Raw genomic sequence first — 25,448 nt, 5'->3', positions numbered from 1 at the left:
GCGCACGGGACGTATAACTCCAACCCAGGGCCTAACGTTAGATGACGCTGACTTGCTCCGCGGAGCGCCGTCGGCGCGCTCTACACAAGACTGCTCACCATTGTACGCTGAGCAAGCGCGCAAGGGGGACTTTTCGTTTCGTTTCGGCGAAGGAACAGGTGCGTCGCCTATTTGGACTACCAGCAATGTGAGTGCTTGTCCGGGCGCATGAGCCCTATTATTCTATGCTTCTCAAGATTGACTATTACGGCCGTGTTAGTGTTTTTATTTCGACAGCCCCACGGAGGCGGCGGGCGCTTTATTTCCTTGTTTTCAGTGAATAATTACTTCTGCTCTTGTTTTAACTTGTGTCGCTTCGATGGGTGAGCCGTGGTTTCCGAACCCTTACACCGGAAGGCGTAGCCTTCAAGGTATAGAGTTCAATTTCTCCCGGATGCTTATAATTCTTTCACATGGGCATTAAAGGCAACGAGAGAGCCGACACATGTACTGCTAATGCCTTTGACAAGCCAATAAAGAGTATAAACATACCCTACGAAGACTGTATGAAACTTGTACACCACAAACTAAAAGAAAAATGGCAGTCCTCCTGGAATAGTAAAGTGGATAACAAACTACACCTAGTAAACCCATTTTGGGAGAGTGGATGTCGTGCCGGCAGCAGGAACGTTTCATAGAAGTAATATTATGCCGCCTCCGCATCGGATACACACACCTGACACACACTTTTCTGCTGACAAAAAGAGACTAACCTCAATGCGAAAAATGTGGAGAACAACTAACTATTAACCACGTCTTATTATCATGCACAGGTCTGGAAACACTAAGAAAAAAATATTTTACCCCATTTTACAAACACATTCCTTTTCAACCAAAACTGAATTTGGGCGAAGATGGACTTGTAGATTTGTCTTGTGTTTTCAGTTTTCTAAAAGAAGCAAATGTCTTACGGAAACTGTAGAGTAAATGAAGTGTGCATCAGTAAACAAATTAAAACCTCAAGCTTTCCACATCATTGCATTAGCAGCTTATGCGCCATAAAACAAGCAGAACCCATTTCGTAAATACTTTCTAAACAAACTCTAGTTAGAACACACGCGTTTTCCTCCTTTGTTTCACACACAAAAAATAACCTTGCTCTTGGCGCATGATAGCCTTAGTTGCTTATGCGCCAAAAAAACCCAGCACAACAACAACAGCTTATAATTCTGAGTAGCCTGTAAAGTTAGAATTTCCCTTTAAGCATTGAAGACCGCTCTAGCCGGATGATTCCTCGACTAGGTTTACAGTTGCTCAATTACAGAGCTTCTTCCTTCTGAGCAAAGGATACCTTCGTAGCCCATTGGGTTACGTCGTCCGCATAGAAGGTGAAGTCTTCGCAATTAAGAGCTTTGCTAAGTTTAGCACGGCTATTTTGAATAGCATCGAAGAGACGTCTCAGCGGCATGCCTTTATCGGGTACGGGTAACCGGATCTGTCCAATTTCTATGGCCTAAGAAAAAAAAGTGAGAAGGGAGTAAAACGGGGATTTGCACCCTTCGAAGGGTCCTATAAATAACTTTCCACCCGGTACAACCGAGATCGCAGCTGCGTAGCCCTTTTGGACAAGCTTACACAATCTTACCCCATTTACCAGTGTTAATAACTCTGTGCGCCCTTCTTTCAAAAAAAGAAAAGGAAAAAAAAAAAACTCGGGAGAATTAATGTGCTCGTTTTCCGCCATGGGGTGTTCGTGATGCCCTACCGCATGCTTTGCGGATATGTTTATTTTCGTTTGAAAAAAAAAGTGTGATCCACACTGCTCTTTTCATTCATGGACGTTTTATAGGGATTCGATCAAGTCCTCTCAAGGAGGATCCAAAGAAGCAAATAGTTAAATGCATTTTGTCTTATTTTCCATTGCGAGTGCTACCAAAACATTTCACTGTTATTGTTTTCTATGATTGACAACGTTTAGCCACACAGACAGAGAAAAGAACACACAAAAAACGACGACAAAGGTGCTGAACTTCAACTTTATTCTAGAATCACCGATACTTTCCTTATATACATCAAGAATACGCTGGCACCCCTCGAATTAACGCACGAAATGCCGGACAATGATTCCATGCGCTTCCTGGAATTGATAATATTCTTTACACCCAGTCACGTGTGCTGGAAATTTGAACCAAGGGGTAACACGCCCTTCCTACCATACGACTCTGCTCACTCAAAGCTGGTCAAAAGAAAGGTCATCCAGTCCGCCCTTGTTAACGCATTGAACAAGTCACGCGAGCATAAATTGCAAGAAACTTTTCGAACCAGGTATGTAGGCTCACGCAGTCAGGGTACCCGTTGCAACTCATCTCCACTGTCGCAGAAAAAGTGCTGAAATGCACCAGGCGCAAAAAAAGTGAACCACTTGCTAAAGCGCGGAGGCTACGCCATAAGGTTGCAGTTATTCCTTACAAGCACTAAAATTCCCACAACCTTAAGAAGCAGGAGTTGACGTTCTTTTCTGCCCTCGAGCGCCTATCGCAGCTTTGTCGGATCGTAAATGAAAAAGAAAAACGAAACAGAGGCTACACCATGCGGCACAGAAAACCCTTAGCAGAATGCGCGGAAAGCATTGTGTACTCCATCCACTTGTCTTGTCGTAAGGTATACATCGGTCAAACGGGCCGATGCATCAATGAAAGGCTAACATAAAAATGACAGGTACAGTCGAGCGCGATTTGAAGGTTATCGCGCGAGCGTCGACCAGCCTTGCACTCTGCAGGCCTGGCGGACGGGTTTGGAACAGGAAAAATCATGATTTCGCACTCTTCTCTACCTCGTTCGCTGTTCCATACAACAACCATCACCCCCGTGACAAACTCACCGCCCTTTCTCTCTATTCTAAGCTTTTCATTTGTTGCGATAAAGTGTCCAATTTCAGATAATACCGAAGAATACGTCATGCGCACAACGATCACTGCCTGTTCGCAGAACCAAAAGAAAAAAAAAAGTGATGTCCCAGCAGGGAGTGACGGCTGCTAAAGGAACAGCAAAAAGAGTGAGGGAAGCTGGCCTAATACCTGCCTCGCCTTGGCAGAGAATTCTGGACCATGGCGCTGTTCGTGTTCCCGGTCGACGCTCGCGCGATAACCTTCAAATCGCACTCGACTGTACACCCCTCAAGAATCTGCCAGTCCACTTCCAGAACTGTGACTCAAAGAAGCCATGCGACCCAATTTTCGAAAAAAAGAAAGTGTTAAAAACGCACCGGTATAAGCTGACACGTGGAATAGTGCAAGCCGCCAAGATTTTGAGGCTTAAGGGTGATTGTTAAGCACACCATCCGTTTCACTCTCGGAAAAATAAATTGCCTTTCTTTCTGGATGTAATTGATCTAGCCTGGTTTTACTTTCATACTTTTGTGATTCTCTTGTTGATTTTATCTTTCCCGTTCGGTTTTATGCGTCCCATCTTCATCGTTTAGCTATGTTAATTGTTGACTTCATCCGTGTTGCTCATGCACGTTTCCTTCTTTTGCCTGTTTTAGTTATGTAGTGCTCCTCATCTTCTTCGTTTAGCCATGCTAGTTGTTGGCTTGGTTGGTTGGTTGCACAACTTTTAATTTCATCGGAAATGGGCGTCCTCTTCCCCGCCCCCGGCACGCGTGCCGGGGAAGACGGGGAGTCATGCGCCCGCGGATTAGAGGCTGGCAGGCAGTCCTTTCCAATTTCCAATGACGGCTGAACAGGCCGCCATTGGAAAATGACCCTGGCAACGTTTAATGCTAGAACCCTAGCTAGTGAAGCTAGTTTAGCAGTGCTCTTACAGGAACTAGAGGGTATGAAATGGGATGTCATAGGGCTTAGCGAGGTTAGGAGGCCGAATGAGGCATATACTGTACTGAAGGATGGGCATGTACTATATTATCGAGGTTTACCAGAGAGGCGACAACTAGGAGTAGGTTTCCTTGTCAATAAGTATATAGCGGGTAATATAGATGAATTCTATACTATTAATGAGAGGGTGGCAGGCATCGTAATTAGGCTTAATAAGCGGCATAAAGTGAAGGTTGTACAGGCCTATGCACCTACATGTAGTTATGATGACCATGGCAATTGAAAGCTCCTACGAAGATGTAGAATCGGCAATGCGAAAAGTAAAGACGCAGTATACTGTACTAATGGGCGACTTCAATGCCAAGGTAGGGGAAAAGCAGGCAGGCGACCTGGCAGTAGGTGACTATGGCATTGGTTCTAGGAATAGCAGGGGGGAGTTACTAGTTGAGTTTGCAGAGCGCAATAACTTACGAATCATGAATACCTTCTTCAGCAAACGGAAGAACCGGAAATGGACATGGAAAAGTCCGAACGGGAAGACTAAAAATGAAATCAACTTCATAATGTGTTCAACCCCCGCCATCATGCAAGATGTAGAGCTAATCGGGAAAGTGCGATGCAGTGACCACAGGAGGTCCCGAATTAGCCTAAATCTGAAGAAGGAACGCAACAGATTAGTAAGAAAGAAACCCATCAACGAATTAGCGGTGAGGGAGAGGGCAGAAGAGTTCAGGATCTCGCTACAGAATAGGTATTCAGCTCTAACCGAGGATGGCGACATTACCCTAGAAGCAATGAACAATAATTTCAGAGATATCATTACTGAATGTGCGGTAGAAGTAGGCGGTAGGATAGTGAGAGAGGATATCGGCAAGCTGTCTAAGGAGACGAAAGATTTGATTAAGAAACGTCAGAGTATGAAAGCTTCCAATCCAACAGACCGGATCGAATTGGCCGAGATATCAAAGCTAATCAATAAGCGCAAGGTGGCCGATATAAGGAAGTATAACATGGAGAAAATTGAACATGCTGTAAAGAACGGGGGAAGCCTTAAAGCGGTAAAGAAGAAATTGGACATAGGCAAAAACCAGATGTATGCGATAAGGGACAAGGCGGGCAACGTCATTACGAATATGGACAAGGTAGTCAAAGTAGCCGAGGAGTTTTATACAGATCTCTACAGTAGCCAAAGTAGTCAGGACCGTAACGAGATTGGCGGTAGGGAAAAAGTCAGACGTTCCACCAGTGACGAAGGACGAGGTCAAGAAAGCATTAGAAACTATGAAAAGGGGGAAATCAGCTGGAGAGGATCAGATAACTACAGATTTGCTGAAGGACGGGGGGGATATCGTGCTAGAAAAACTGGCCACCCTTTATACGCAGTGCCTGGTGTCACCGACGGTACCGGAACCATGGAAGAATGCAAACATTATCCTCATTCATAAGAAAGGGGACTCTAAGGACCTTAAAAATTAGACCAATCAGCTTACTGTCTGTTACGTACAAGGTATTTACTAAGGTAATCGCTAATAGAATCAGGACAACCTTAGACTGCAATCAAGCAAAGGATCAAGCAGGTTTTCGGAAACGGTACTCTACTATCGATCATATCCATACCATCAATCAGGTTATAGAAAAATGCTCGGAATATAACCAGCCCTTATACATATATCATTCATTAATTACGACAAAGCATTTGACTCAGTTGAAATCTCGGCGGTGATGCAGGCATTGCGAAATCAGGGGGTAGACGAGCCGTACGTGAAAGGGCTGGAAGATATATATAGTGGCTGCACAGCAACCATAGTTCTGCATAAAGAAAGTAACACAATTCCCATAAAGAAAGGTGTTAGGCAAGGAGACACAATCTCCCCAGTACTATTCACAGCTTGCTTAGAGGAAGTATTCAGAGACTTGGAATGGGAGCAGTTAGGGATAAGGGTAGATGGAGAATACCTCAGTAATCTGCGATTTGCTGATGACATTGCCTTGCTAAGCAACTCGGGGGATGAACTGCAAATAATGATTGATAACCTAGACAGGAAAAGTAGAAAGGTAGGCCTGAAAATCAGTATGCAGAAGACTAAGGTAATGTTCAACAGCCTCGGGAAGGAACAGCAGTTTACATTAGGCAGCGCAGCACTGGAAGTAGTAGGCGAATATGTCTACTTAGGACAGGTAGTAACCGCAGATCCGGACCATGAAAACGAAATAACAAGAATAAGATTGGGATGGAGCGCATTTGGCAAGCACTCGCAGATTATGACTAGCAGCTTACCGGTATCGCTAAAGAGGAAAGTATATAACAGTTGCATCTTACCTGTACTCACCTAAGGCGCTGAAACGTGGAGGCTAACCAAGAGAGTTGAGGACAACCCAGAGGGCAATGGAACGAAAAATGGTAGGGGTAACATTAAGAGATAGAAAACGTGCAGAGCGGGTCAGAGAAATAACTCAAGTTACCGATATTCTAGTGGAAATTAAGAAGAAATGGACATGGGCAGGACATGTAGTGCGAAGAGAGGATAACCGATGGTCGCTTAGGGTAACAAACTGGATTCCAAGGGAAGGAAAGCGTAGCAGGGGGCGGCAGAAAGTTAGGTGGGCGGATGAGATTAAGAAGTTCGCAGGGGTCAAGTGGATGCAGCTAGCACAGAACCGGGTTAAGTGGAGAAATATGGGAGAGGCCTTCGCCCTGCAGTGGGTATAGTCAGGCTGATGATGATGATGATGGCAGCCCTTGTATAGCCCTTGGCTTGTTGCCGCCTCTTCCGCCAGATGGACGGTGCGGTGCTGGATCGCAGGGTCCGCGCTTCGCAGCAGGGTATCCCAGGCTACTCTACTTGTAATATTTTGTCCTATCCCTGGAATTTGTGGGCACTCCCAAATTATGTGGTCGAGGGTCCCTCTCGCCCCACAGTGTTTGCACAGATCCTTGTCCCTAAGGTCTGGTAGCGCGTGAAACGCCCAGACCGGGTTCATGAACGTATAAGTTTCAGCCGCCTCCACGCGACAGCTTCTCTATTATTAGGCTAACATCTGGCGGGGATACCAGGCTACGTCCCAATTTATAATGGTCGATGATTTCCCCGTAATTTTGCAGACTCTCGTCGTATGCCCAGTGTTCGAGGGGCTCGACGGCTACCCGGAAGTAGAGAGCTCGGGATCATCTTTGCTGTTCATGCGTCATTTCTCTTTTTAGTGCGCTTCATCTCATCACTTTAGCTGTGTTCATTGTTAGTTTTACCCTGTTACCCTTTTTTCTATCTCGTTTGCGTTTTTTTTTTTTTGCTCACACTACATCTGTCCTTATACAACCGTGCTTGGTTTGTGTGCTCGTTGATTTTAGTTATGTTCCTGGATCATTTTATGGAAATTCCTTTGCTCTCATTATTCTACTGTTCCACGTGTTGGCGGCTTAAATAATGACTTGCCTATTTTCTACTCACATTTTGTTTGTACTCACACTTTGTGTTTATCACTTCCGGTGCTATATTTAATTTTTTATTTTTGTCAAGTTACTTTTTTGTTGACACGAGTGTCAAAAATGGCCACTAGTCGATGCTTTTTTGGGTGTATATATATATAAGCAGAGTATCGGTGATTCCAGAATGAAGTTCAAGTTCAGCGCCTGTGTCGTCGTTCTTTATGTGTTCTTTTCTCTGTCCATGTGGCTAAGCGCTGTCAATCATGGATCAACACCAACTAACCCGACTGCTTGTCCTGTTGTTTTCTGTGTTGAAATGTGATCCTCTCTTATACTCACGTGTTGATATGCTTAGGCCGTAGGACCATTTAAGCACTGTGGCAGTGTAATATGTGCCTGTGCACTGTTGTAGATGTATGCAGTTGAATATCTTCGCATTTTCGCAGTATCAAAACTTCCAACTTTTTTTTTTTTTGGTTCAAAGCATTTGGCTGCTGCTGGCTGCTTGTCCTTGCTCCCCCCTGCTTTTGGTTATGTGGGCTGGGAAACTCACAAACGTCGTAGATAGGCTCTACTCGACTTCGCCGCTTTCATTCGGTCAGCTTTACATAAAAGAACTGCGGCGTATTATTGTTTTTGTATTTTTGACTGTAATGGATGCGATCGGCATCGAGAATCGATGGTAAGGATTGTTCTAGAAGTTAACTTTGGGTTTGCTTTTTCAACGCAGCGTAATGTGCATGGGCGGGCCACAATGTACCACCATGCTGCCCAAAGTTACTCGGGACCAGCGATGCGCCTGCGAGGGCTCACGGGCACCTTTATCGACTTCTGAACTCTACCGTTCCGAGGACAAAATGTAGGCGGTGAGTAGCACTTTATGCAAACCGGCAAAGGCTCTGAACAGACTTTGTCCGTGGCGTATGTTTAGAGCACCTCAGGTGCAGCAGTTCTATTGCCTGACCAACAAGGAAGCCCACGTTGTGCAGCTATGAGAGTAAAGAAAAATGACAGCTTGTTTTTGTAAAGTTTACTAATGCGATGCAAAGATGCCGCTAGCCGGTCGTCCCTCACAGAAGGCTCAGCGGCGGTGGTGTTCGGCAAATGGAGCACTAGTTGTCCGGTTCGAACTGCAAAGCGGCGGCCGCATTTTGACGGAGACGAAAACACCCGCGTACTTTGATGAGAATCCCTTACGGCGTGTCGCTAAACCAACTGAGGCTGTTAGTCTAGTTGGGCAAAAAGCAGAGGCCAACAGGCTCCTGCACAGTTATTTTCCTAAGGTACCGCCAGAGAAACTGTCATTTCAGTAACGTTTGTTTTGTTGTTTTTTTCTCCTCCTCGTCCTCTGTCAAGACGCCTGTCGTCAGTGATTCTCTGATATAGTTCCTTGGTAACGGATGGCATCCCCTATGTCCGCTCTTTTATGAGAGAGGAAAAACAGGAGAGGCTATAACGTCACAATTCGTAAAGACTCCGCGCATTTGGGATAGGGTGCCTCGAGCGGAAGCGAAATACATCAAGGCACCCTAATTTGGGAGCTATAGTAGCGCCATCTAGCTGAGGTATACTTCCCTCATCTTCCTTGTTTCTTCGCTGCATGAAGACACAATGCCTCTGCTCACATACGATTCTCCCGTGGTTCTCGCCCCGCCGGGGTGGCGCAGTGGTTACGGCGCTCGACTACTGTTCCCAAGGATGCGGGATCGAATCCCGGCCTCAGCGGCCGCTTTTCGATGGAGGCGAAAAGCAAGGCGCCCGTGTGCTGTGCGATGTCAGTGCACGTTAAAGAACCCCAGGTGGTCGAAATTTCCGGAGTCCTCCACTACGGCGTCTCTCATAGCCTGAGTCGCTTTGGGACGTTAAACCCCACAAACCTACCTACCCGTGGTTCTCTCAGAATCACTACTGCAGGGCCAGAGCCTCATAGCCCGAGTAGCGGTGCTCGCAACCGCCGTAAGGGATGTAGAGGCACGCGTGGGTCGGTTGAATCTTTCCCACGGTCACCGTGCCTTCGTGGTGGGTGCGGCCGACGTAGAGCTTCTCGCCTGAGGAAGTTCGGCCGCCCTCGACGGCTCTGTCTGGAACGGAGCCGCCAGAACTCTCGACCCAGTGCTCCGAGGCGCCGTCAAACACCAGGACCTGTCGAAAAAAGGCGCAACGTCAGCGGCACTGGCACTAATGCAAGCATTTTAAATAAAATGCCTGCTGAAGGATAGAGGTACACAGTATAGGCATCACTGAAAATGTGTTGCAGCTGAACCATACTAAAACGGATGTAGCATACTTATCGACAAATGCCGCTTCGCGTAAACATGCCCTGACTTTCAGTAATTAAAATCACTTGCGGTCAGTGTCCTAAGGACGCGTCTTAAGGAGGATGAGCCCATGTCCAGCCTCCGTCTTACAGGGACCCCATTTCTCATACAGGAATAATTTGTGAAACTCCAGAACACGAAGGCAATAGTTGCAAGCAATGCCTAAAGTCTGGCTCCATCGAAAGGGGGTCTCTAGTGATTCGAGTACAGGTGGAAAGGGAAATAGATAGGGAGAGAGAAAGAAAGCGACTGGTGCTTCGTACATTATTTTTTACAAATGGGAGAAATTATTGTTCGGTCTTAGGTTTTAGAAAATATGTTAAAGGTTCATATAAAATTCACCGCGAAATTGCGGGAATGGTACAGAAGTATATGAAAACCACTGACAAAAATAAAAACTGGCAGCCTGCTTCGTTTTCACGCAGTCCTTATACATTCGAGCGCAGGGGGACTCAGACCCTTCTTAAAAATTTAGTGGGGGGGGGGGGGGGGGGGGGGGGGGGGGAGGGTCTCGGACCCCCGAAAACCCCCAGACTTTAAGCCTTAGTTACAAGGGTTACAACACAGCGAAAGCTTCACAGGTGGCCCCGTCTTGACCTGCATGGTGATAAGCGCTTAATTATAGTTCAGCGATGGCTATCAGATAAGCTATTGACCAGAGGTGGGCATTTGACCTCAAAAACCTCGACCTCACCTCAAACTCAAGATATTTGGCAACCTCACTCAACCTCACCTCAAACTCAAAATGTGAGGTTGAGGTCGGGCGCTCTACCTTAATAATAATAATAATAATAATAATAATAATAATAATAATAATAATAATAATAATAATAATAATAATAATAATAATAATAATAATAATAATAAATAAAAGAATCATTAAATTAAACCGTCACTTAAAGCAAATATACATTTCTCAGTAATCTTGGAATATATAGGTAAGCCAGAATTTTGTCGTATGAAGGCTGTATTTTACTCTTAATTTTATACAAATAATATCCCGGATAAAAGCAGAAAAACTCTGGAGACTACATGTCCAACTCTGCACCAAAGTGGCAATCCTTTCCCACTCCTCGCCTACCCTTTTGTGGTCGGTTTCATTCTAAGGCCTACATGGGTACCACGTTACTACGCATAGGCCTATAGTGCAATACAGAGTTTATCCCATTCGACCCACGTGAATAAGATTCGTATTAGAAATAAAACAAACCAGTTCTTACTACATACTGAAGACAAATGCTGTTGACCTTAGTGACGATGACAATAGTGACGATATGCTCTTTTTCTTAACTCGAAAAAACAATTGATGATTGCCAAGCTTTTTTTTTTTAATACACTGTGCATTGTCTTGCGAGCGAATATATTAAATTAGGGAAAAAAAAAATAGGAATACAGTCGTGCCTCGTTAGTATGGACGCTTTGGTTTCCGACCAAAACTGTCCATAAAGCGAGTCATCCATAATGACGAGTCATGAATAAAAACGAAAAGTATATAATTCAGAAAACATTTATAAATTATGCCTGCTTTTTTAATTAAATTCGTAATTAAAAACAGCCGAGCTGTCGATGCTACCCCCTTCTCCATGAATCCGTCCACCCGAAACGTCATGTCTGTTCTTAAACCTTGTCAGCCATCCTCTTGAGTAGGTGAAGTCAGTAATGCCTTGACAGAGCGTAGAATAATATTTCTCAGTAAACATCCCCCTGTTTTACTGAACAAAAATTCCGTAAGTCATCACAGGTAAAACCTATCAAGACGGAGGAGAAAGAACGGTACGCACCCAATAATGTTGCCGACGCAGCGAGCATTTTTTTAAGCATTTCGTCGCTCACGACAGCACCATTCGCGCGCACATTCCCGAACCACATTAACAAGGATGACTCCATTTCTTCGAACTGTGCTTGGCGCTGTCGGACTGTGGCTGACGCTGCGATTCCGACGTTGAACCATTTATCGGAGTCATCTAGTAGAGATGCTACCGTGGACCTGGCGAGGCGGAGGCCTAGTTAAACTTGGGTTCAGTCCCTCACGGCTTGGATTGATTGAGATGGCTTTTGCCGCTTGTATTCACAGATTTCCCGCTTCGCGCCTAAGTTCAGCTCCGTTCTTTTGCGTTTAACTCCCGCCATGCCAAAAGTCAGACTGAAAGTTGAGGGTTACAGGCTCCTGATTCTTTGCACTCTTTTTGCCTAGTTAACCTCCCTGTCTTTCCGTTCTTCTGATTCTCTTTTTTGCCTTGTACTGTTTATGTAAGGAAGCGAGAGAGTCAAGTTGGTAGAGGTATCGAACAGCCCTTTCCTGTGCCGTTTGCATGTGTTCCTATGAAACAAACACTGCAAGCTGAAGTACAGTTTAGAACGACGGCTAGCCGACTACGAAGAGCTCAGACGTTGTCAAGGCCGCATCCCTGACTCAAGGCAAAACCGACCTGGGGACCGCCCGGGGTGCAAAATGTGGCAGTTCGGCAGCGCAACAGTGACGAAAACCAGAAGCATGAGAAGGAAGGGCGTCCAGGACGGGACGCCCGGTCCTAGTTGCATGCTTGTTGCTTTCTTTTGTCGCTTTACTTCGTGAGTGTATCTTAACCCTGGCCGAAAAGCGTTAACGGCTTCATGGAACACACTTTGCGTTCTGGGATAGAAAAACTTCAGTTCCCACCCCCACTTTTGGCGCTTGTCTTTCTTCCTATTATTTCTTTCTTACGCTTTTACCGGCCTCTCTGTTCACGTTTAACAGAATTTATTGCGACCACATGTTGCTGTTTTCCCGACTGCGGCCTTTCGTTGCGGCGCTGCCGCTGCACCCAGAAATCTCCCGGTTCCCTCCTTTTGGGGTCTTTCTTAGTTAGCTGGCACTCGGTTTGCTGTGTACGATCCCTGTCATCCACCATCCTTTTCTCCTCCTCCCTTCCTTTCCGCTCTTGCCCCCCCCCCCCCCCCCCCCCTCCCCTCCTAAAACGACGACACGCCCGCTTTGGTGCTTTCCAACTCCTCAGGACTCGTTCAGGCATCCGGCTGTATCGGCTGTCGCATAGGTTCCCGGCCTGCGCACCCTTTTTTAACTTGCGTTCGGACTCCCCTGCTTTTTCTAACGATGTCCATATTAACGAGACAAAAATGCATGGGCCGAGTGGGCTGTGTGCATTCTTCCCCTGTCCATTGCTCAGACAGCGAGTTTCCTTATTAGCGAGGGATAAAGACATTGAAAACGTTTCGCCCCCAGAAAAACTGTCTATAATTCGGGTCGTCCATATTGACGGATGTCATATTAGCGGGGCACGAATTTTCCATAACAGCCACTCATGAAACGACTTGTCGTGAAGAGTAAATCCCCAACAAAACAAAAGAGGAAAAGATAGCAACACTCCAAATAATCATAAAACTCTGCCAACGCCGAGTAAACCTTCAGAAAATTGCAGAGGAATGCTGTTTATGGTATGAGGTCCCAACCGGCCACTCCTAGGTGTTTGTTTATAATTTTGTGATCCTGTGGCGTATTGCGAGAATTGGCAAAATTGCTTCTTTGAACACCACGCTTGCATTAAAAAATTACAAGGGTCGGACCTGCTAGAAAAGAGGGTTAAACATGAACCACTTTGCTGTTGCGAACATCGGCTCGCCCGTCAAATTTCGCCGGATCAAAATGTACAACTCCCACCCACCTCAAAAAAAAAAAAAAAAAAAAAAAAAAAAGAAAACGACATAAATACTTGTACGTTCGAACAGAATACTGGATACCATTTCGCCAACAAGTCTGGGACGAGTTTGTTTGTGGTATTCACTTGTTTTCCTTTAAAGACTGAACTAATACATTGCACCGTGGTGTCTCCGAAGCTGCTTCGCCGCATGCACCGTAGGTACATCGAGAGTAATTGTTTCCCTGTTAGCGTCGTATAGTTACAGCACATAAACGTAAAATAAAGACGAGAACAACAGAAAGGAGGCGAGCAAGCAGCCCAGAGGTACCGCGCTCCCTGCTGTGCACGCGCTTCCCTTCGCCGTCCGTCTCTAGGCATCTGGTTTTGCTCATGCGGTGAATGCCGAATTGTCACCAATACACACCAAAGGCAGTGGCATATGCGTGTTAGCTCCGCTTTCAGAGACTACATCGCACTTTCCAATAGTTTCAAAAAAATAAATAAATAAAAACTAAATGACCGCGCCGGTAAGTGGAAAGGAGGGTTGTGCTATGGGCCTCTGAAAAGATGCCAAAGAAAGAGCCAAATGTGAGGGAAGAAGTCTGTTTTCTGTTCGGCAGTGCACGAACGTAAATATCATACAAGGAAATATATATAAAGAAATACCATGTTGACGAAAGTAATAAAAAATGTCGCACATTAAAACCAGAAGAGAACTGCGCTTCCCAGAGCGTATAGAAGGCTTGAGATATCGACTTAGTACTGCATTCCTGAGTGCTAGCATGTAATTCGTTTCATTCACATATATCTAAATTGATTTTTAAAGAAAAAAACGAATGTCTGAAATTATTATTCAAACATCTGACCACAAAAATTTTCATCCGATAGATTTGTCGGTCTCTAGCAGACGGCAGCACAAAAGAGACACGCTCAGTTTGACACACCAATTCATCCGTCTAGACACCAAATTGTTGAGCCGGAAACCATCTCAATACTTTTTAGCTCATAAAAACATTAGAAGAACGCTTTTCTCTTCCTTTTTTTTCTGCGCCTAAATAAGAGATTTCAAGAGAGACCTGAAATTATGAAGTTAGGAATCCCTTACTCTCCTCCTTTCTCTTTCATTGCTTATTTTCACTAGAATTTGAGAGAGAAACAAAGGGCCTTAGCGGTGCAAAAACTTTTTTTTTTTTTTTTCATTGGGGATTTACTGCATGCAAGCCCCATATAATTCTTTTTTCTGTTCTATCTAGGCAAATTTTTAACTTGCGCAGGCTTCTTTCCTGTATACCAGCTGCGTCTTATAAGCTGTGCCGTCCGTTTCAGCCTCTTGCATGTTTCACCGATATATTGGTTATATAAGGAACGCTAGCATCTTCATCCCATTGCAGTGGTTCGGGGCCACCTATGAATCTGTTAGAAGGAACAAGCAGCACAAGGCCAAATAGAGGTTATTCTGGAGATTATAAGAATATAAATTTACAGGACCGGAATATAGAACGATGGCGTACAATTCGAAAGGAAGGACTTAGATTAATTGCCCAGACGGTAGTGTGCCGGTTTTTCTGGTTTGTTCATGTTTGCCTTTTTTTATGTCAGTATCACGTTCTCTAGCAATTTCGCTGCACCATTTTCTGCTAAGTTTCCGTGTAATGTACAGCGGGATCCTTCATCCAATGTAAGGCAGCAGCCGTGACGTCAGCACCTGGAAACGGGCATGCATGCACACGACAAACAGTTCTGCTTCACCCCGTATGCGCAAACGACAATTTGCTTCGCTTTTTAGTTTGCTTGTTTGTTTGCGGCATCCGACAAAAGCACCGCGGGTCAGAATGAGTTATGTGCTTTGCACGCTCCTGAGTGTTTGAGCCTGCCGCAAGCATCGGCACAAACAAGTCAGAGGAAACGGGGGTGGCTGGCGGGGGACATGAGGAGTTCGTGAAGTAAAAAAAAAATCTCCTTCCAATTAGACCAGAGGGAAGCGGTCTCGGGCTGCGGACATTACGGTGGAATGCCGAAAGCTGGGCAGGGGCTTCCGCATCCGGTCGTCCGATTTGGGGGTAACCAAACACCGAGAGTCGGCGGGCACACCGCGGCAGTACGCTCGAGCTCCGCGTCAAAAGGGGCGCTCTTCGAAGAAAGCCGCGGCAACAGCAAAAAGCCTGGACCTCACCATTTCGACCTCACACAATGACGACCTCACTCAACCTCAAACTCACGCGTGAGGTAGAGGTCCAATTTCGTGACCTAACTCAAAACATTTCTAGCTGTCGCCGACCTCACCTCAACCTTACCTCACTCCGTGAGGTAGAGGTCATTTTGAGGTTGAGGTCTACCTCATGAGGTTGCCCACCTCTGCTATTGACTGGCAAGAAGCGTTGAAGATCCGGCCCCCCAGGGCTTCCTGCGGTTTTCTTCAGCTGGTTTTTTCTATTACACTTGCTAACAAAAAGGAAGTGCAACAAAAAAAAAAAAAGGTCAATTGTAGATCATTATAATAACGATTGTGGCTAGCGCTTTACATTTGTCACGCATGCTTACTTCGGTATCTTTTTATTCATTGGCGAACTTTAAGTGAATACTCTACATGTACAGACATGTATTGGCGCAGACAAGCACCAGAACATGCAGACAGGCACGAAAAGTTGATTGGGAGAGATGGACTCCATACTGAAACGCTGCTCACTTCATAGCTTTCGTAGCGGTGCTCGCCGCCGGCGTAGGACACGTAGCAGCAGCCGTGGGAAGGCACTACCTTGCCTGGGATCAGATCTCCGTTGTGTTCCGCTCGACCGATGAATGTCTTCTCGCCGCCATCCTCGCCTCCGGGCACGGCATTGTCCGGGATGTTGCCACCATTGGAACGAACCCACATGATCGTGGGCATGAAGGCTACGGCTTTAGGGGCCGACCACACTGCATGACGAGGATGAACGCAACTGAGGGAAATGCTACCAACAGTCAAAATTTCAAATCGAGCCGTCTCACCTCACCTTGCTACTTACGTGGCCGGTCTTCCACCGGACACTAAGCACTTTCATGTATTGCAAGCTACTTGTAATTTTTGTCACCCGAGGCGCTCTGTTGCAAGAATGTTTTTATAAATCCTATCTTCACTTTATTATCCCTGGTGGAAGAGAGGAGTCGCTGGAGAAAGATTTGATGTTGGGAAAGGTTGAGGGTCGCCGGAGAAGGGGTAGGCAGCGAATGCGATGGTTAGATGGCATCCTCGAGGCACTGCAGATGAAGTTATGTGATGTTAAGAAGATAGTGAGAGACCGGAAAGCGTGGCGTGACATGGTCCATAGGGTCACGAAGAGTCGGACACGACTGAACGCCTGAACTGAACTGCAGACAACGCTAACATAATATTTGCTAAAAAGAGAGCAATGGTTAGCCTTGCCCACCTAGTAAAGAGCAAAGACATTAGTCTGCCAACCAAGATCCGTATAATTCGTGCTATGGTCTTTCCAGTTGTGATGTATGGATGCGAGAGTTGGACTGTGAAAAAGGTTGACCGCCGAAGAATTGACGCGTTTGAATTGTAGTGCTGGCGAAGACTCTTGAGAGTTCCTTGGACTGCCAGAAGATCAAATCAGTCGATATTGTCGACCAGAAACCCTGACTGCTCATTGGAGGGTCAAATTGTAAAATTAAAGCTCAGCTACTTTGGCATCTCATGAGAAGAGAGGAGTCGCTGGAGAAAGATTTGATGTTGGGAAAGATTGAGGGTCGCCGGAGAAGGGGTAGGCAGCAAACGCGATGGTTAGATGGCATCCTCAAAGCCCTGCAGAAGAAGTTATGTGATGTTAGGAAGATAGCGAGAGACCGGAAAGCGTGGCGTGACATGGTCCATAGGGTCACGAAGAGTCGGACACGACTGAACGACTGAACTGAACTAATAATTATTATACCAAGAATGAAGCATGCACGGTTCAGCATTCCCTCGAGCTTACGGTTCGCAAAATTGGTGCTCCCTGCAAAGGTCTTTTTTTTTTTTTTTTTCATGAAGGTATGCTCATCGCATGTTTGAATGCTGCCCCATAGGGCAGTATATCGCCTTATCTGAGACGCTAGCGTCAGCCGTGCAGTTCTGCTAAGCGCAGAGATCTCAGAAGGCTTTGCAAACGCCACAGAACAGAATGCGTTTACTGATTAAGGTTACGAGCTGCGCCTCTGTTTTCATTCTTAGTTCAGCTCAAATGCGAAGAGAACACTAATTTTAACCGTAGCCCCATGAGAAAGGCGTTCGTCATTTACAACCTATGAACACCTCGACATAGCTTTAAGTGATAGAAAGGCAAATCTCTTCAACGGCCGAATTCACCAAACTTTAATAAGATGTCGCTAAGGGCCTCGTGTCGCGGTGAATTCAGCATCGCCGTCGTTGTAGGCCGTGAACGAAAAATTTTGATGCAGAATTCAGGAGCAGTTCGAAATGTTCAGAAGCTAAAGTTTTCAAGGAAGTTCCGTAGCTAAAAATATTCAATTGAGCGGAAATGAAAACTGAGTAAGTTACAGTGGGTGTGGGAAAGCGGCGGAGCGAGAGACAAGAATACATTATTCAAGGCCGGACCCGAGTCCTTCGCACGTGCCTGACACGTTAACAGCCTCTGAAAACAGCGCTGCCAGTATGTTCAGGGTGCAATACGAGCAGGCTCTCATGTCATGCGTAGCGAGCTGGACTGTTATGTCTCTAAATAACAAACAGTACACATGCGAATGCTATGAAATCACCTACCCCAGTTCGGGTTCATCGCGTACCGAGCACAGCACCGCGCAGAACGAAGGGGATTCCCACCGATCGAGTCACGTCCGCGCGGCAATTCTCCGCGAACTCACAGATGGCGGCACAAAACTGAAACTTCAAGCAACGCAAACTGGTTTCAGACCACCATTTTCAACAAACAAATGTACTGCAGCAGCGGCGGTGTGGTGATGCCTTTCGAAGTCCGCGCCGGAACGCGGAACGTAGCCGCAAATGCCAACTATGCCGTGGTTGCTCATGTACTCTCCTCCTCTTCCCGGGAAGCTCGGCGTACTTGAACACGCTCTTTCCTTCGCAACTCTTTCTGTCCCAACTAGAGGGCACTACCCTACCGCCATAAGGCGGGATCATTTAATTGCCGCCCTAGGTCGCGTAATCGACACAGACACCTACCAACAGACGGACAGACGCCTACCAAAACTGTGTTGCAACTGCTTTGTAAGGCTTCAATGTCTGCAACTGAACAACTGACGACGGTGAGGCAAGTGCAGTAGTGCTGGAAACTTCGTACGGGTGCATTTCGGGAGGTTTGTAATTGTTCAGTTGCGGTCAGCGCAGTTGGGGTCTCTCTGCCTGTTCGGGTCCGCTTTCAGTGTGTGAAGCGAAGGGATCCATGTGGAACCAACTAGCCCAAAAATTCGCCACTGGAACGCGCGTGTCCGTGATATGCCGGCAAGCCACAAAGGTGCAGAAGCTTGCAACACAAATTGAACACATCATTAATTTGCTAGAATACATTCATTTCAGTCAAATTGTGTCAACAGCCGTCCCCTGAGCCAATATTATTATAACCAGCTACTAGAGTGCCTAGAAGTATTCAGCTACGTTGCCCTCAGCCACGCCATATTAATCCACTCGAACTCCTCACTTCCGCGTACTGTCCGGCGAACTTTTTTCAGTGCAGCTTTCCGACACGTGCCTCCCGGTTTGGCGCGTGTTCATCCGGCGCCTCCATCCCATGGAAAAGCGAAGCGGGTGCCAGTCTTCGCTCCCGCCCTCTCATAAGCGGCCACTCTCTCTCGGGCAGGCCAGGGACGATAGAGAGCGATTGCAAGCATATCCGTGGTAAACACCAGAAACCGGTTGTTCCTTCGTTGCTCCGCCGCAGGACTCAGGCCCCTCATCATACCCCCTGCATGGCTATCTTGCAAACCCGCCGTGCCTGGCCTCGAGCGTTTTCTCCGAGCGCGCCCTTCGGCACGCACATGACTCGGCGCCGCCTGGAAACTCATCATAAACATTTTGTGGGTCACACTGTCAACCGCAGCGTGCAGCAGAAATTTTTAAAGCAACGGTCTAAGCTAAAATCTAGTAACAAATTATTCAATTAGCCCAGACTGGTGGTTAGGGTCAATAGCGAGTTCGTGGAGAGAAGAGAATGTCATATCTATTTCTGAAACATCGTTCAAAACCTCGGTAGCGCAAGGAAGCCTGGTCATTTCTCCCCGCACAAAACTGAAAGAATGAGGCAAGGCACGAACCGTCCGGCGTACGCTTTCCCTTGCTTTGTCGCTCTCGAAGCAGTGACGGAGGAGACGAAACATTTTCATTTTGGCCCGGAACATTTAGTCGCGGATGGGAAACCCTTAGCCCAGGGCCCATGCCACCGCTGCGGCGATCTCGGCCCGGCTGTCGATCAACTTTCGCTGCTCTCCCAGGCTCTCGTTGGAGATCGAGCGCTACCTCTCGCTGCTCCGTTGTGACTGGTCGGAAATTTATTTTGGCAATGAGCATGCTTTTTCTTTGAGCGTCGAAGCAAAAGAACGTGCATGTCACGGCGCAATAGCATAGGCAGTTCGAAATGAAAAGCAGCAACATGTCACCACGCTGTGTTTGCACAGACAGGTGGCAGCAGCCGCCCTACCTGCGCACTTCAGGCGATGTGTTGTTCTGTACGGTAAAATGAGCCAGATTTACTCGTCTTGCAATACTTCGGAGATTCTTCCTTTCAACTTTTGTCCTGCCAAGAGGAAAATGGCAATATTTTGTGGCCTTTGGTTAAAATGTTTTGGTCTAAGTACTATACAAGGTTCAAAATCAAATATCAAAATAAAGTGAGTGAAACGTTAAGATTACGTTTTAACAATACAGGCCTCTAAAAGTAATAAAAAAAAACGCAGAGATATGCTTGTATAAAAAACAAAAAGGGGGGGGGGGGGTAAGGAAGTACTATCGAATTTGCAAGCAAATGTCTGCTTATTCAATCGCAAATACTTTCAAACATGAAAAAAGAAACTCAAAACTCTAGCTTACTTACCTGGATAGAATGTAATCACTGTGCATCCTATATATAGCTGGGTACGCCGTATCTGGTCTTGTACAGATTATGCGGAAACATCGGTAACGTAAGTGCTCTATTGAATTAGAAGCGGTCGCCGAGTTGAGCAAAACAGGCCCAAAGAAAGTAACCGAGACGCTACCACTGTTCTGGACTGGTCATTCGGGTTTTCTTCGCCCTCTTAACTCGGGACAGGTGATCGGGAGGCATCCTCGCTACCTCGTCGTCATATATCATAATCAACCGTGGACGCGGCTGAAGCATGAAATTTGCCTCCCATCAATGTATACGTGCCCACGCTGGCGGGAGCGGCCATTCACAACTCTTACGCTCCGCTGCATTCACAAACGGCTCAAAATCCGGCGCCAAAAAAAAATAAAGTCAGCTGTAGTTTTTAGCTTCGAGGCAAACGTGCAGCATGTTCAAGAACGATGAGCAAGAGCTTGCAATTGGCACTCGTATCCAAATGTAACCGGCTAACGGTGGTCGTGGACGTGACAGGAACTTTCTGCACATTAACGTCAATATCGTCTTCGCTACGGCTATAATTCGCGATCGGCTTCAACTTACGAGCAGACGGAGCTCAAATACTAATTAGGAAAATTTAGTTAATGCCCTAGCCAATCACTTGAGTTTCTAAAATTATGAGCGTCCTGAAAAGCTACCTTTTCTTGTTCGACCATCCTATAGTTAAGAATTTTCGAAGGCTTTAGTCGGATCGGTATGTCGCATTTACATCACCATACAGGCTCAACACTTTCTCCCAAAGCATTCCTACCTTTTACGTCAGGGACTGGAACTTGTTTTCCGAAAAATATTATTGATATTAGCGAGTACGCACAGCTCTGCGAAAAGCATTTGAGCTATGGCATTGCATACTCTCGTGTTATTTAATGCTAGCTTAACTACAATGTTCTCATGGTTCCCATGATCCCAGATAGCTTTTGCTATGCTGATGTTGAAATTTTCCCGAGCTTCGCCACCAGCTAAGTGTCGTATACCACTTTTGCTCACCGCTGGACAATATTTAGCGTTGCAGCTTCGTGGAAGTGTCATTGCGAACAGCGTGGTTGTTATATTTGACGGGGCGAAATAAAGTGCATGACGCGTCACAGTAGAGCAGGCAGTTCGAGTTTGGCGCAGTAGCTACTGCAAAATCTCATCATCGAACATCTGTACCCATCTGCGCAGTTCTTGCACTTTCGGTTTCGTACGAAAAAAACAAAAGCATCTTGATTTCATCGAGTTGCAGGGCTTTAGAGTTTTTCTTCGGTTCGAAAACTGATATGGCATCGCCTTGTTCACGGCTTGGAACTTCCTATTGAGACTAACCACCCAGCTGCAATAATTAAAACTTAATTAGTGGGTTTGTTAATTAGCTAGACAATTAAATTACGCAGAGTAAGTTTTCCGCCCGGCCTTAGACTTTGCTTCTGGTTTTTTCGAACTATCTTTAGTAATTTTTGAAAGTGCTCGCTGAAATACCAGGTACTATTATACTTATAAAGTAGGTGACACATGCTGGAAAAAATTGGGTAGGTTTGGCTAACCCTGGAGGGAAGCGAAAGCTTCATGTGCATGGCTACGCTCATTGATAAGCTGGCATTAAACGCATTGTGAGACATAGTTTCACTTGGCTTCATCTTAATTGATTCCAACGTTTTTAATTGGTTTTATCTTTATGCGGCGCTAAACCAAACACCCGCTGGAACTCGACAAGCACACACAGCTTCGCCTTCGTGTCAGTCAACGGACCTACGCTTCCGATTTGCTCGCCGTGGAGAGAAAGAGGTCCGGAAAGAAAAGAGTGGGCGAGAACGGGGCGCATATAGCGAGTTTGTTTCCCACCGAGGCAGCGGAAACACTTTTCAGCAGTTTCAGATGATGTTTAGCGTGCTATACGAGCTGCCTTTATGCGGCAAGCCTCAGCGCAGTCCACACGACAGCTATGTTTATAGGTTGCTTCGTCCATCTAGCGCCCTCTACTTCCACGTCACACTGCGTGACCTTGCCTTTGACCTTGACAATGGTCACGGGCTACATGGTGGCCTACGTGACCATACCCCAAATTCAAAGAACGACCACTAAGCTTAACACAAGTGTGACCTCTAAAGGCCGAACCACATGGCATGCAGCGTTTCTTCGGCGCCGCGTCAGCGTCTCGGCCGGAGGCGACGCTGAAAGCGAGGCGACGCTGAAAGACGCAGGAGGTATCTGGCTGTGCCAGATCTCAGCGTCAACGTCGGAAATGCTTCGCAGGTGGGGACCAATGACAAGCCACGCATGGGCAGCTGCAGAACCCACCCCCACAGTACCCCACAGGCGCAACTCGTTTCTGCGGAAGCGAGAGCACCTCTTTTGTCCGCTCCCATGCCTGCGCCTTTGTTCCCCTTGCCTCCCCCCCCCCCCCTTCTCCAGTAAGTTCCCGCCGTCGCTGAATAGGATGATTTCCCGATGCCTTGGCTTGCAGACGTCAGTTCGTACGCCGTCGTGTGTTTGGTCGCCCGCTCCGGCGCGCGCTGAGCGCTGACGCGGTTCCAGAGAAACGCTGCCATGTGGTTCGGGAGTTTTAGAATAGGAGGACCCTATCGGTTAGGGGGATAGGGTAATAGCGGGGCGCGAGTACGCATGCGCAGAACCCAAGCGGGCCTTGGGTTTTTGGGTCAGCGTACGACGGCGACCCTATCTCAGCGAAATAGCGTGGACCCTATGGCCGGATAGGGTCGGGGAACATGGCGGCGTCCGGCCAAGCAGCGGCCGCTCGCCTCGGCACACATTCGTCGTTACCGCTGCATGGTGTCACGCGTTCACGGCAAACGAAAGGCCAACGAAGCTTGTGCTATGTCTCATGATGCCCGCACCACCAAATTTAAGCGATAAAACGCCCCATATCGTCCGATTGCTTCCGGATTTACCGAGCTGCTAGGCTTAGCGAGTTCGCATCGTGTGGTTGCCATGGGGACCAGGCGTCGGAAAGCGCGGAAGGTTCAAATGAGGTTTCCCGGCTCAGCCTGGATTGATTAAGATTGGTCGATTTCGTATTGTCTGAAGAAAACAGATTATATAACTGGTATTTTTAGGATATTTTTGTACAATGACAGCAGTTTCTGTTTAATAAGATAGCGTTGTTTTGGCTTTTATATATTTAAATGCTTTCACGGTTTACCGTCAGGGCGCTGCAATCGACGAACGCAAGCCCCGCTCCGCTGCGTCGGGAAAACCCCTATTCTAAATCTCTCCGGTCGGCTCGAACGTTACGCTACGGCACGGTATTTTCTTGGGGGTCCCAATCCTTGGGTTCCCCTTTCTTGCATACCCGACGGCTAGAACTACCTACCGTAGGGAAGTTTTCGCTTCAAAACAAAATAAAGTTTAATGACGTTTTGACTTGGGACCAGTCTTCAGTTTTAATTTAATTTTTAATATTCTCTTTTAATTCGTACATGGTTACCCAATTCTAAGGCCAACATGTACGTCTGATATGATGGATGCGCCTGTGAACTAACAGCAGGCATTAACGGAGTTGCTATGGTATTCGCTCTACTTACAGGTATTTATTAGTACAGTATTAGTACATCAATATGGTCTTCGGTGTACTTGCAGGTGTTTATTAGTACAGTATTATTACATCACTCCCGCGTGCTCTCACGTTATAAACGGGCGACCCTTGGTCATTTTCCACTAATTCTCCTGGCCCTGACGACTGTAATAAACGTTGCGAGATCCTATGTGCTCGTACAATAGCTGGCGGTAATGGCGACTGTACTGTATTGTTTTAACTACGCTGACAAGTGTACAATGGGCTCTAATACGGACATACTTAATCTGATTCTTTTTACTGTCATGCTGTTGGCACTCACCAGTATCCGGCTCCCAGCGACAGATCGTTAGAATTAACCAGTACTTCACGGCAGCATTTTTCGACGGAATTTTCGTATAAACCCAGTGTTTATGAAGTATGCGCTTGTTTTTTAAACCACCATAAATCCTTGTAGCCATGTCAATGCGAACGAATGCTACAGGACGAAAACAGGACGAAACATTCTCTCCCTCTTACAACTCCCATGCTCATTATATTGCGGCTATACTGGTTACACCTCTGTCTATACTGAGCAAAGTCGGGGTGTCTAGATGATCAGGGATTTGTGCGCACGAAAGCTGAACCCATTAAGAGTGCGAGTTTAATCCCGGCTGCCGCAGCCGCGGCACAATGAAGGCGAAACACCAGGAGCTCGAGTAATTTTCGATAATTTTCGATGCCAATACATGTAAAAGATCGCCATGTGGTCGAAATTAATCCGAAGCCCTTCAATGCGGTATCCCTTACGGCCCATGACGCCTTTGACACGTTAAATCCCGTATACAATACGATAGGCAACCTGCAATGGAGTTTGCTGATACATATGGCACCACCTGGTGGTCGACGGGAGCTAACAATGAGACGGCGCAGAAGCAGACGCCGTGTATGTTGTGGCCGCTGTGTTTATTCTGCGTTCGTGTTTTGCTATCGTATTGAGTGTGATTTACTAATTTAGTGGCTCCGGTGGTCTCGTGCGATGCTTCGACTACTACGGATGCGAACAAGAATATAAGCGCAGGGGCGGCGAGGAAGACTGCCACAATAACGAAGGAAACCCAAGCGTACCGCTTGCTGGAAAGAACCTGGGGAAAATGATGAGAGAAGTAGACAGTGGCTGTGAGAGAGTAATGCAACTGAAACTTGTTTTGTTATGGGGCCTGTGGCGTATAGACGCCAAGGAGCTAAAATAAGACTATTGCCCTTTGAGCTGAGGAAACGGTATAAACTTCTGGCTCGGGGAGCCGCACGCTGGTTGGGGCACTCTCCTCAGCACGCGCTCCGCGCTGTAAACTCTGTCGTGTGCTGGTATATACTGTGCAGGATTGTGTCGTTGTTCTTTTGAAGGACGTAACGTCCAGAAAAGCACCAAAGTCACGCAGCCGCAGCATCAAATTTCTTCCGCATTTTCGGAGGCGAAATAAAAAAAAATAAAAAAAAATGCTCGTGTGTCTTGTGAACCGGATTTCTAATGCGGTGTCTATTCGGAACCTTAAAGCCAAAATATGTTCAAAACTTCCAGTTACAGATTTGGATAAGCATATTTATCTGTAAATTAGTTCTAAGGTGCTGAAAAAGTTAACTGGCGGAGCGTGGAGGCCCGTGATACTTTGTATGCAGAGCATGGAAC

At 46.6% G+C, this 25,448-nt stretch overlaps 1 protein-coding gene and 1 long non-coding RNA gene across 2 annotated transcripts in view; one reads left to right on the top strand and one right to left on the bottom strand.

Annotated features, from left to right (window-relative positions):
- The window catches only part of LOC146206150 (uncharacterized), a 178,418-nt gene continuing 152,970 nt past the window's right edge, over positions 1–25,448 (top strand). Inside the window, exons 1-2 of the long non-coding RNA XR_014704369.1 lie at positions 1–187; positions 7,970–8,105. This is a non-coding gene — a long non-coding RNA (uncharacterized LOC146206150). The remainder of the gene's footprint in view (positions 188–7,969; positions 8,106–25,448) is intronic.
- Positions 9,126–16,093, bottom strand: LOC146206153 (pfs47 receptor-like). Its single transcript, XM_084590779.1, has 2 exons — positions 15,882–16,093; positions 9,126–9,381 (listed from the first exon to the last, which is right to left on the bottom strand). Exons 1-2 carry the CDS (start codon positions 16,080–16,082, stop codon positions 9,145–9,147), a joined length of 438 nt encoding a protein of 145 aa, XP_084446905.1. The 5' UTR covers positions 16,083–16,093; the 3' UTR covers positions 9,126–9,144.

The sequence above is a fragment of the Amblyomma maculatum genome, chromosome 1, assembly GCF_055883805.1.
Source record: "Amblyomma maculatum isolate TAMU_Amacu chromosome 1, ASM5588380v1, whole genome shotgun sequence".
NCBI classification, from domain to species: domain Eukaryota; kingdom Metazoa; phylum Arthropoda; class Arachnida; order Ixodida; family Ixodidae; genus Amblyomma; species Amblyomma maculatum.
This window is presented reverse-complemented; position numbering and strand designations above follow the sequence as displayed.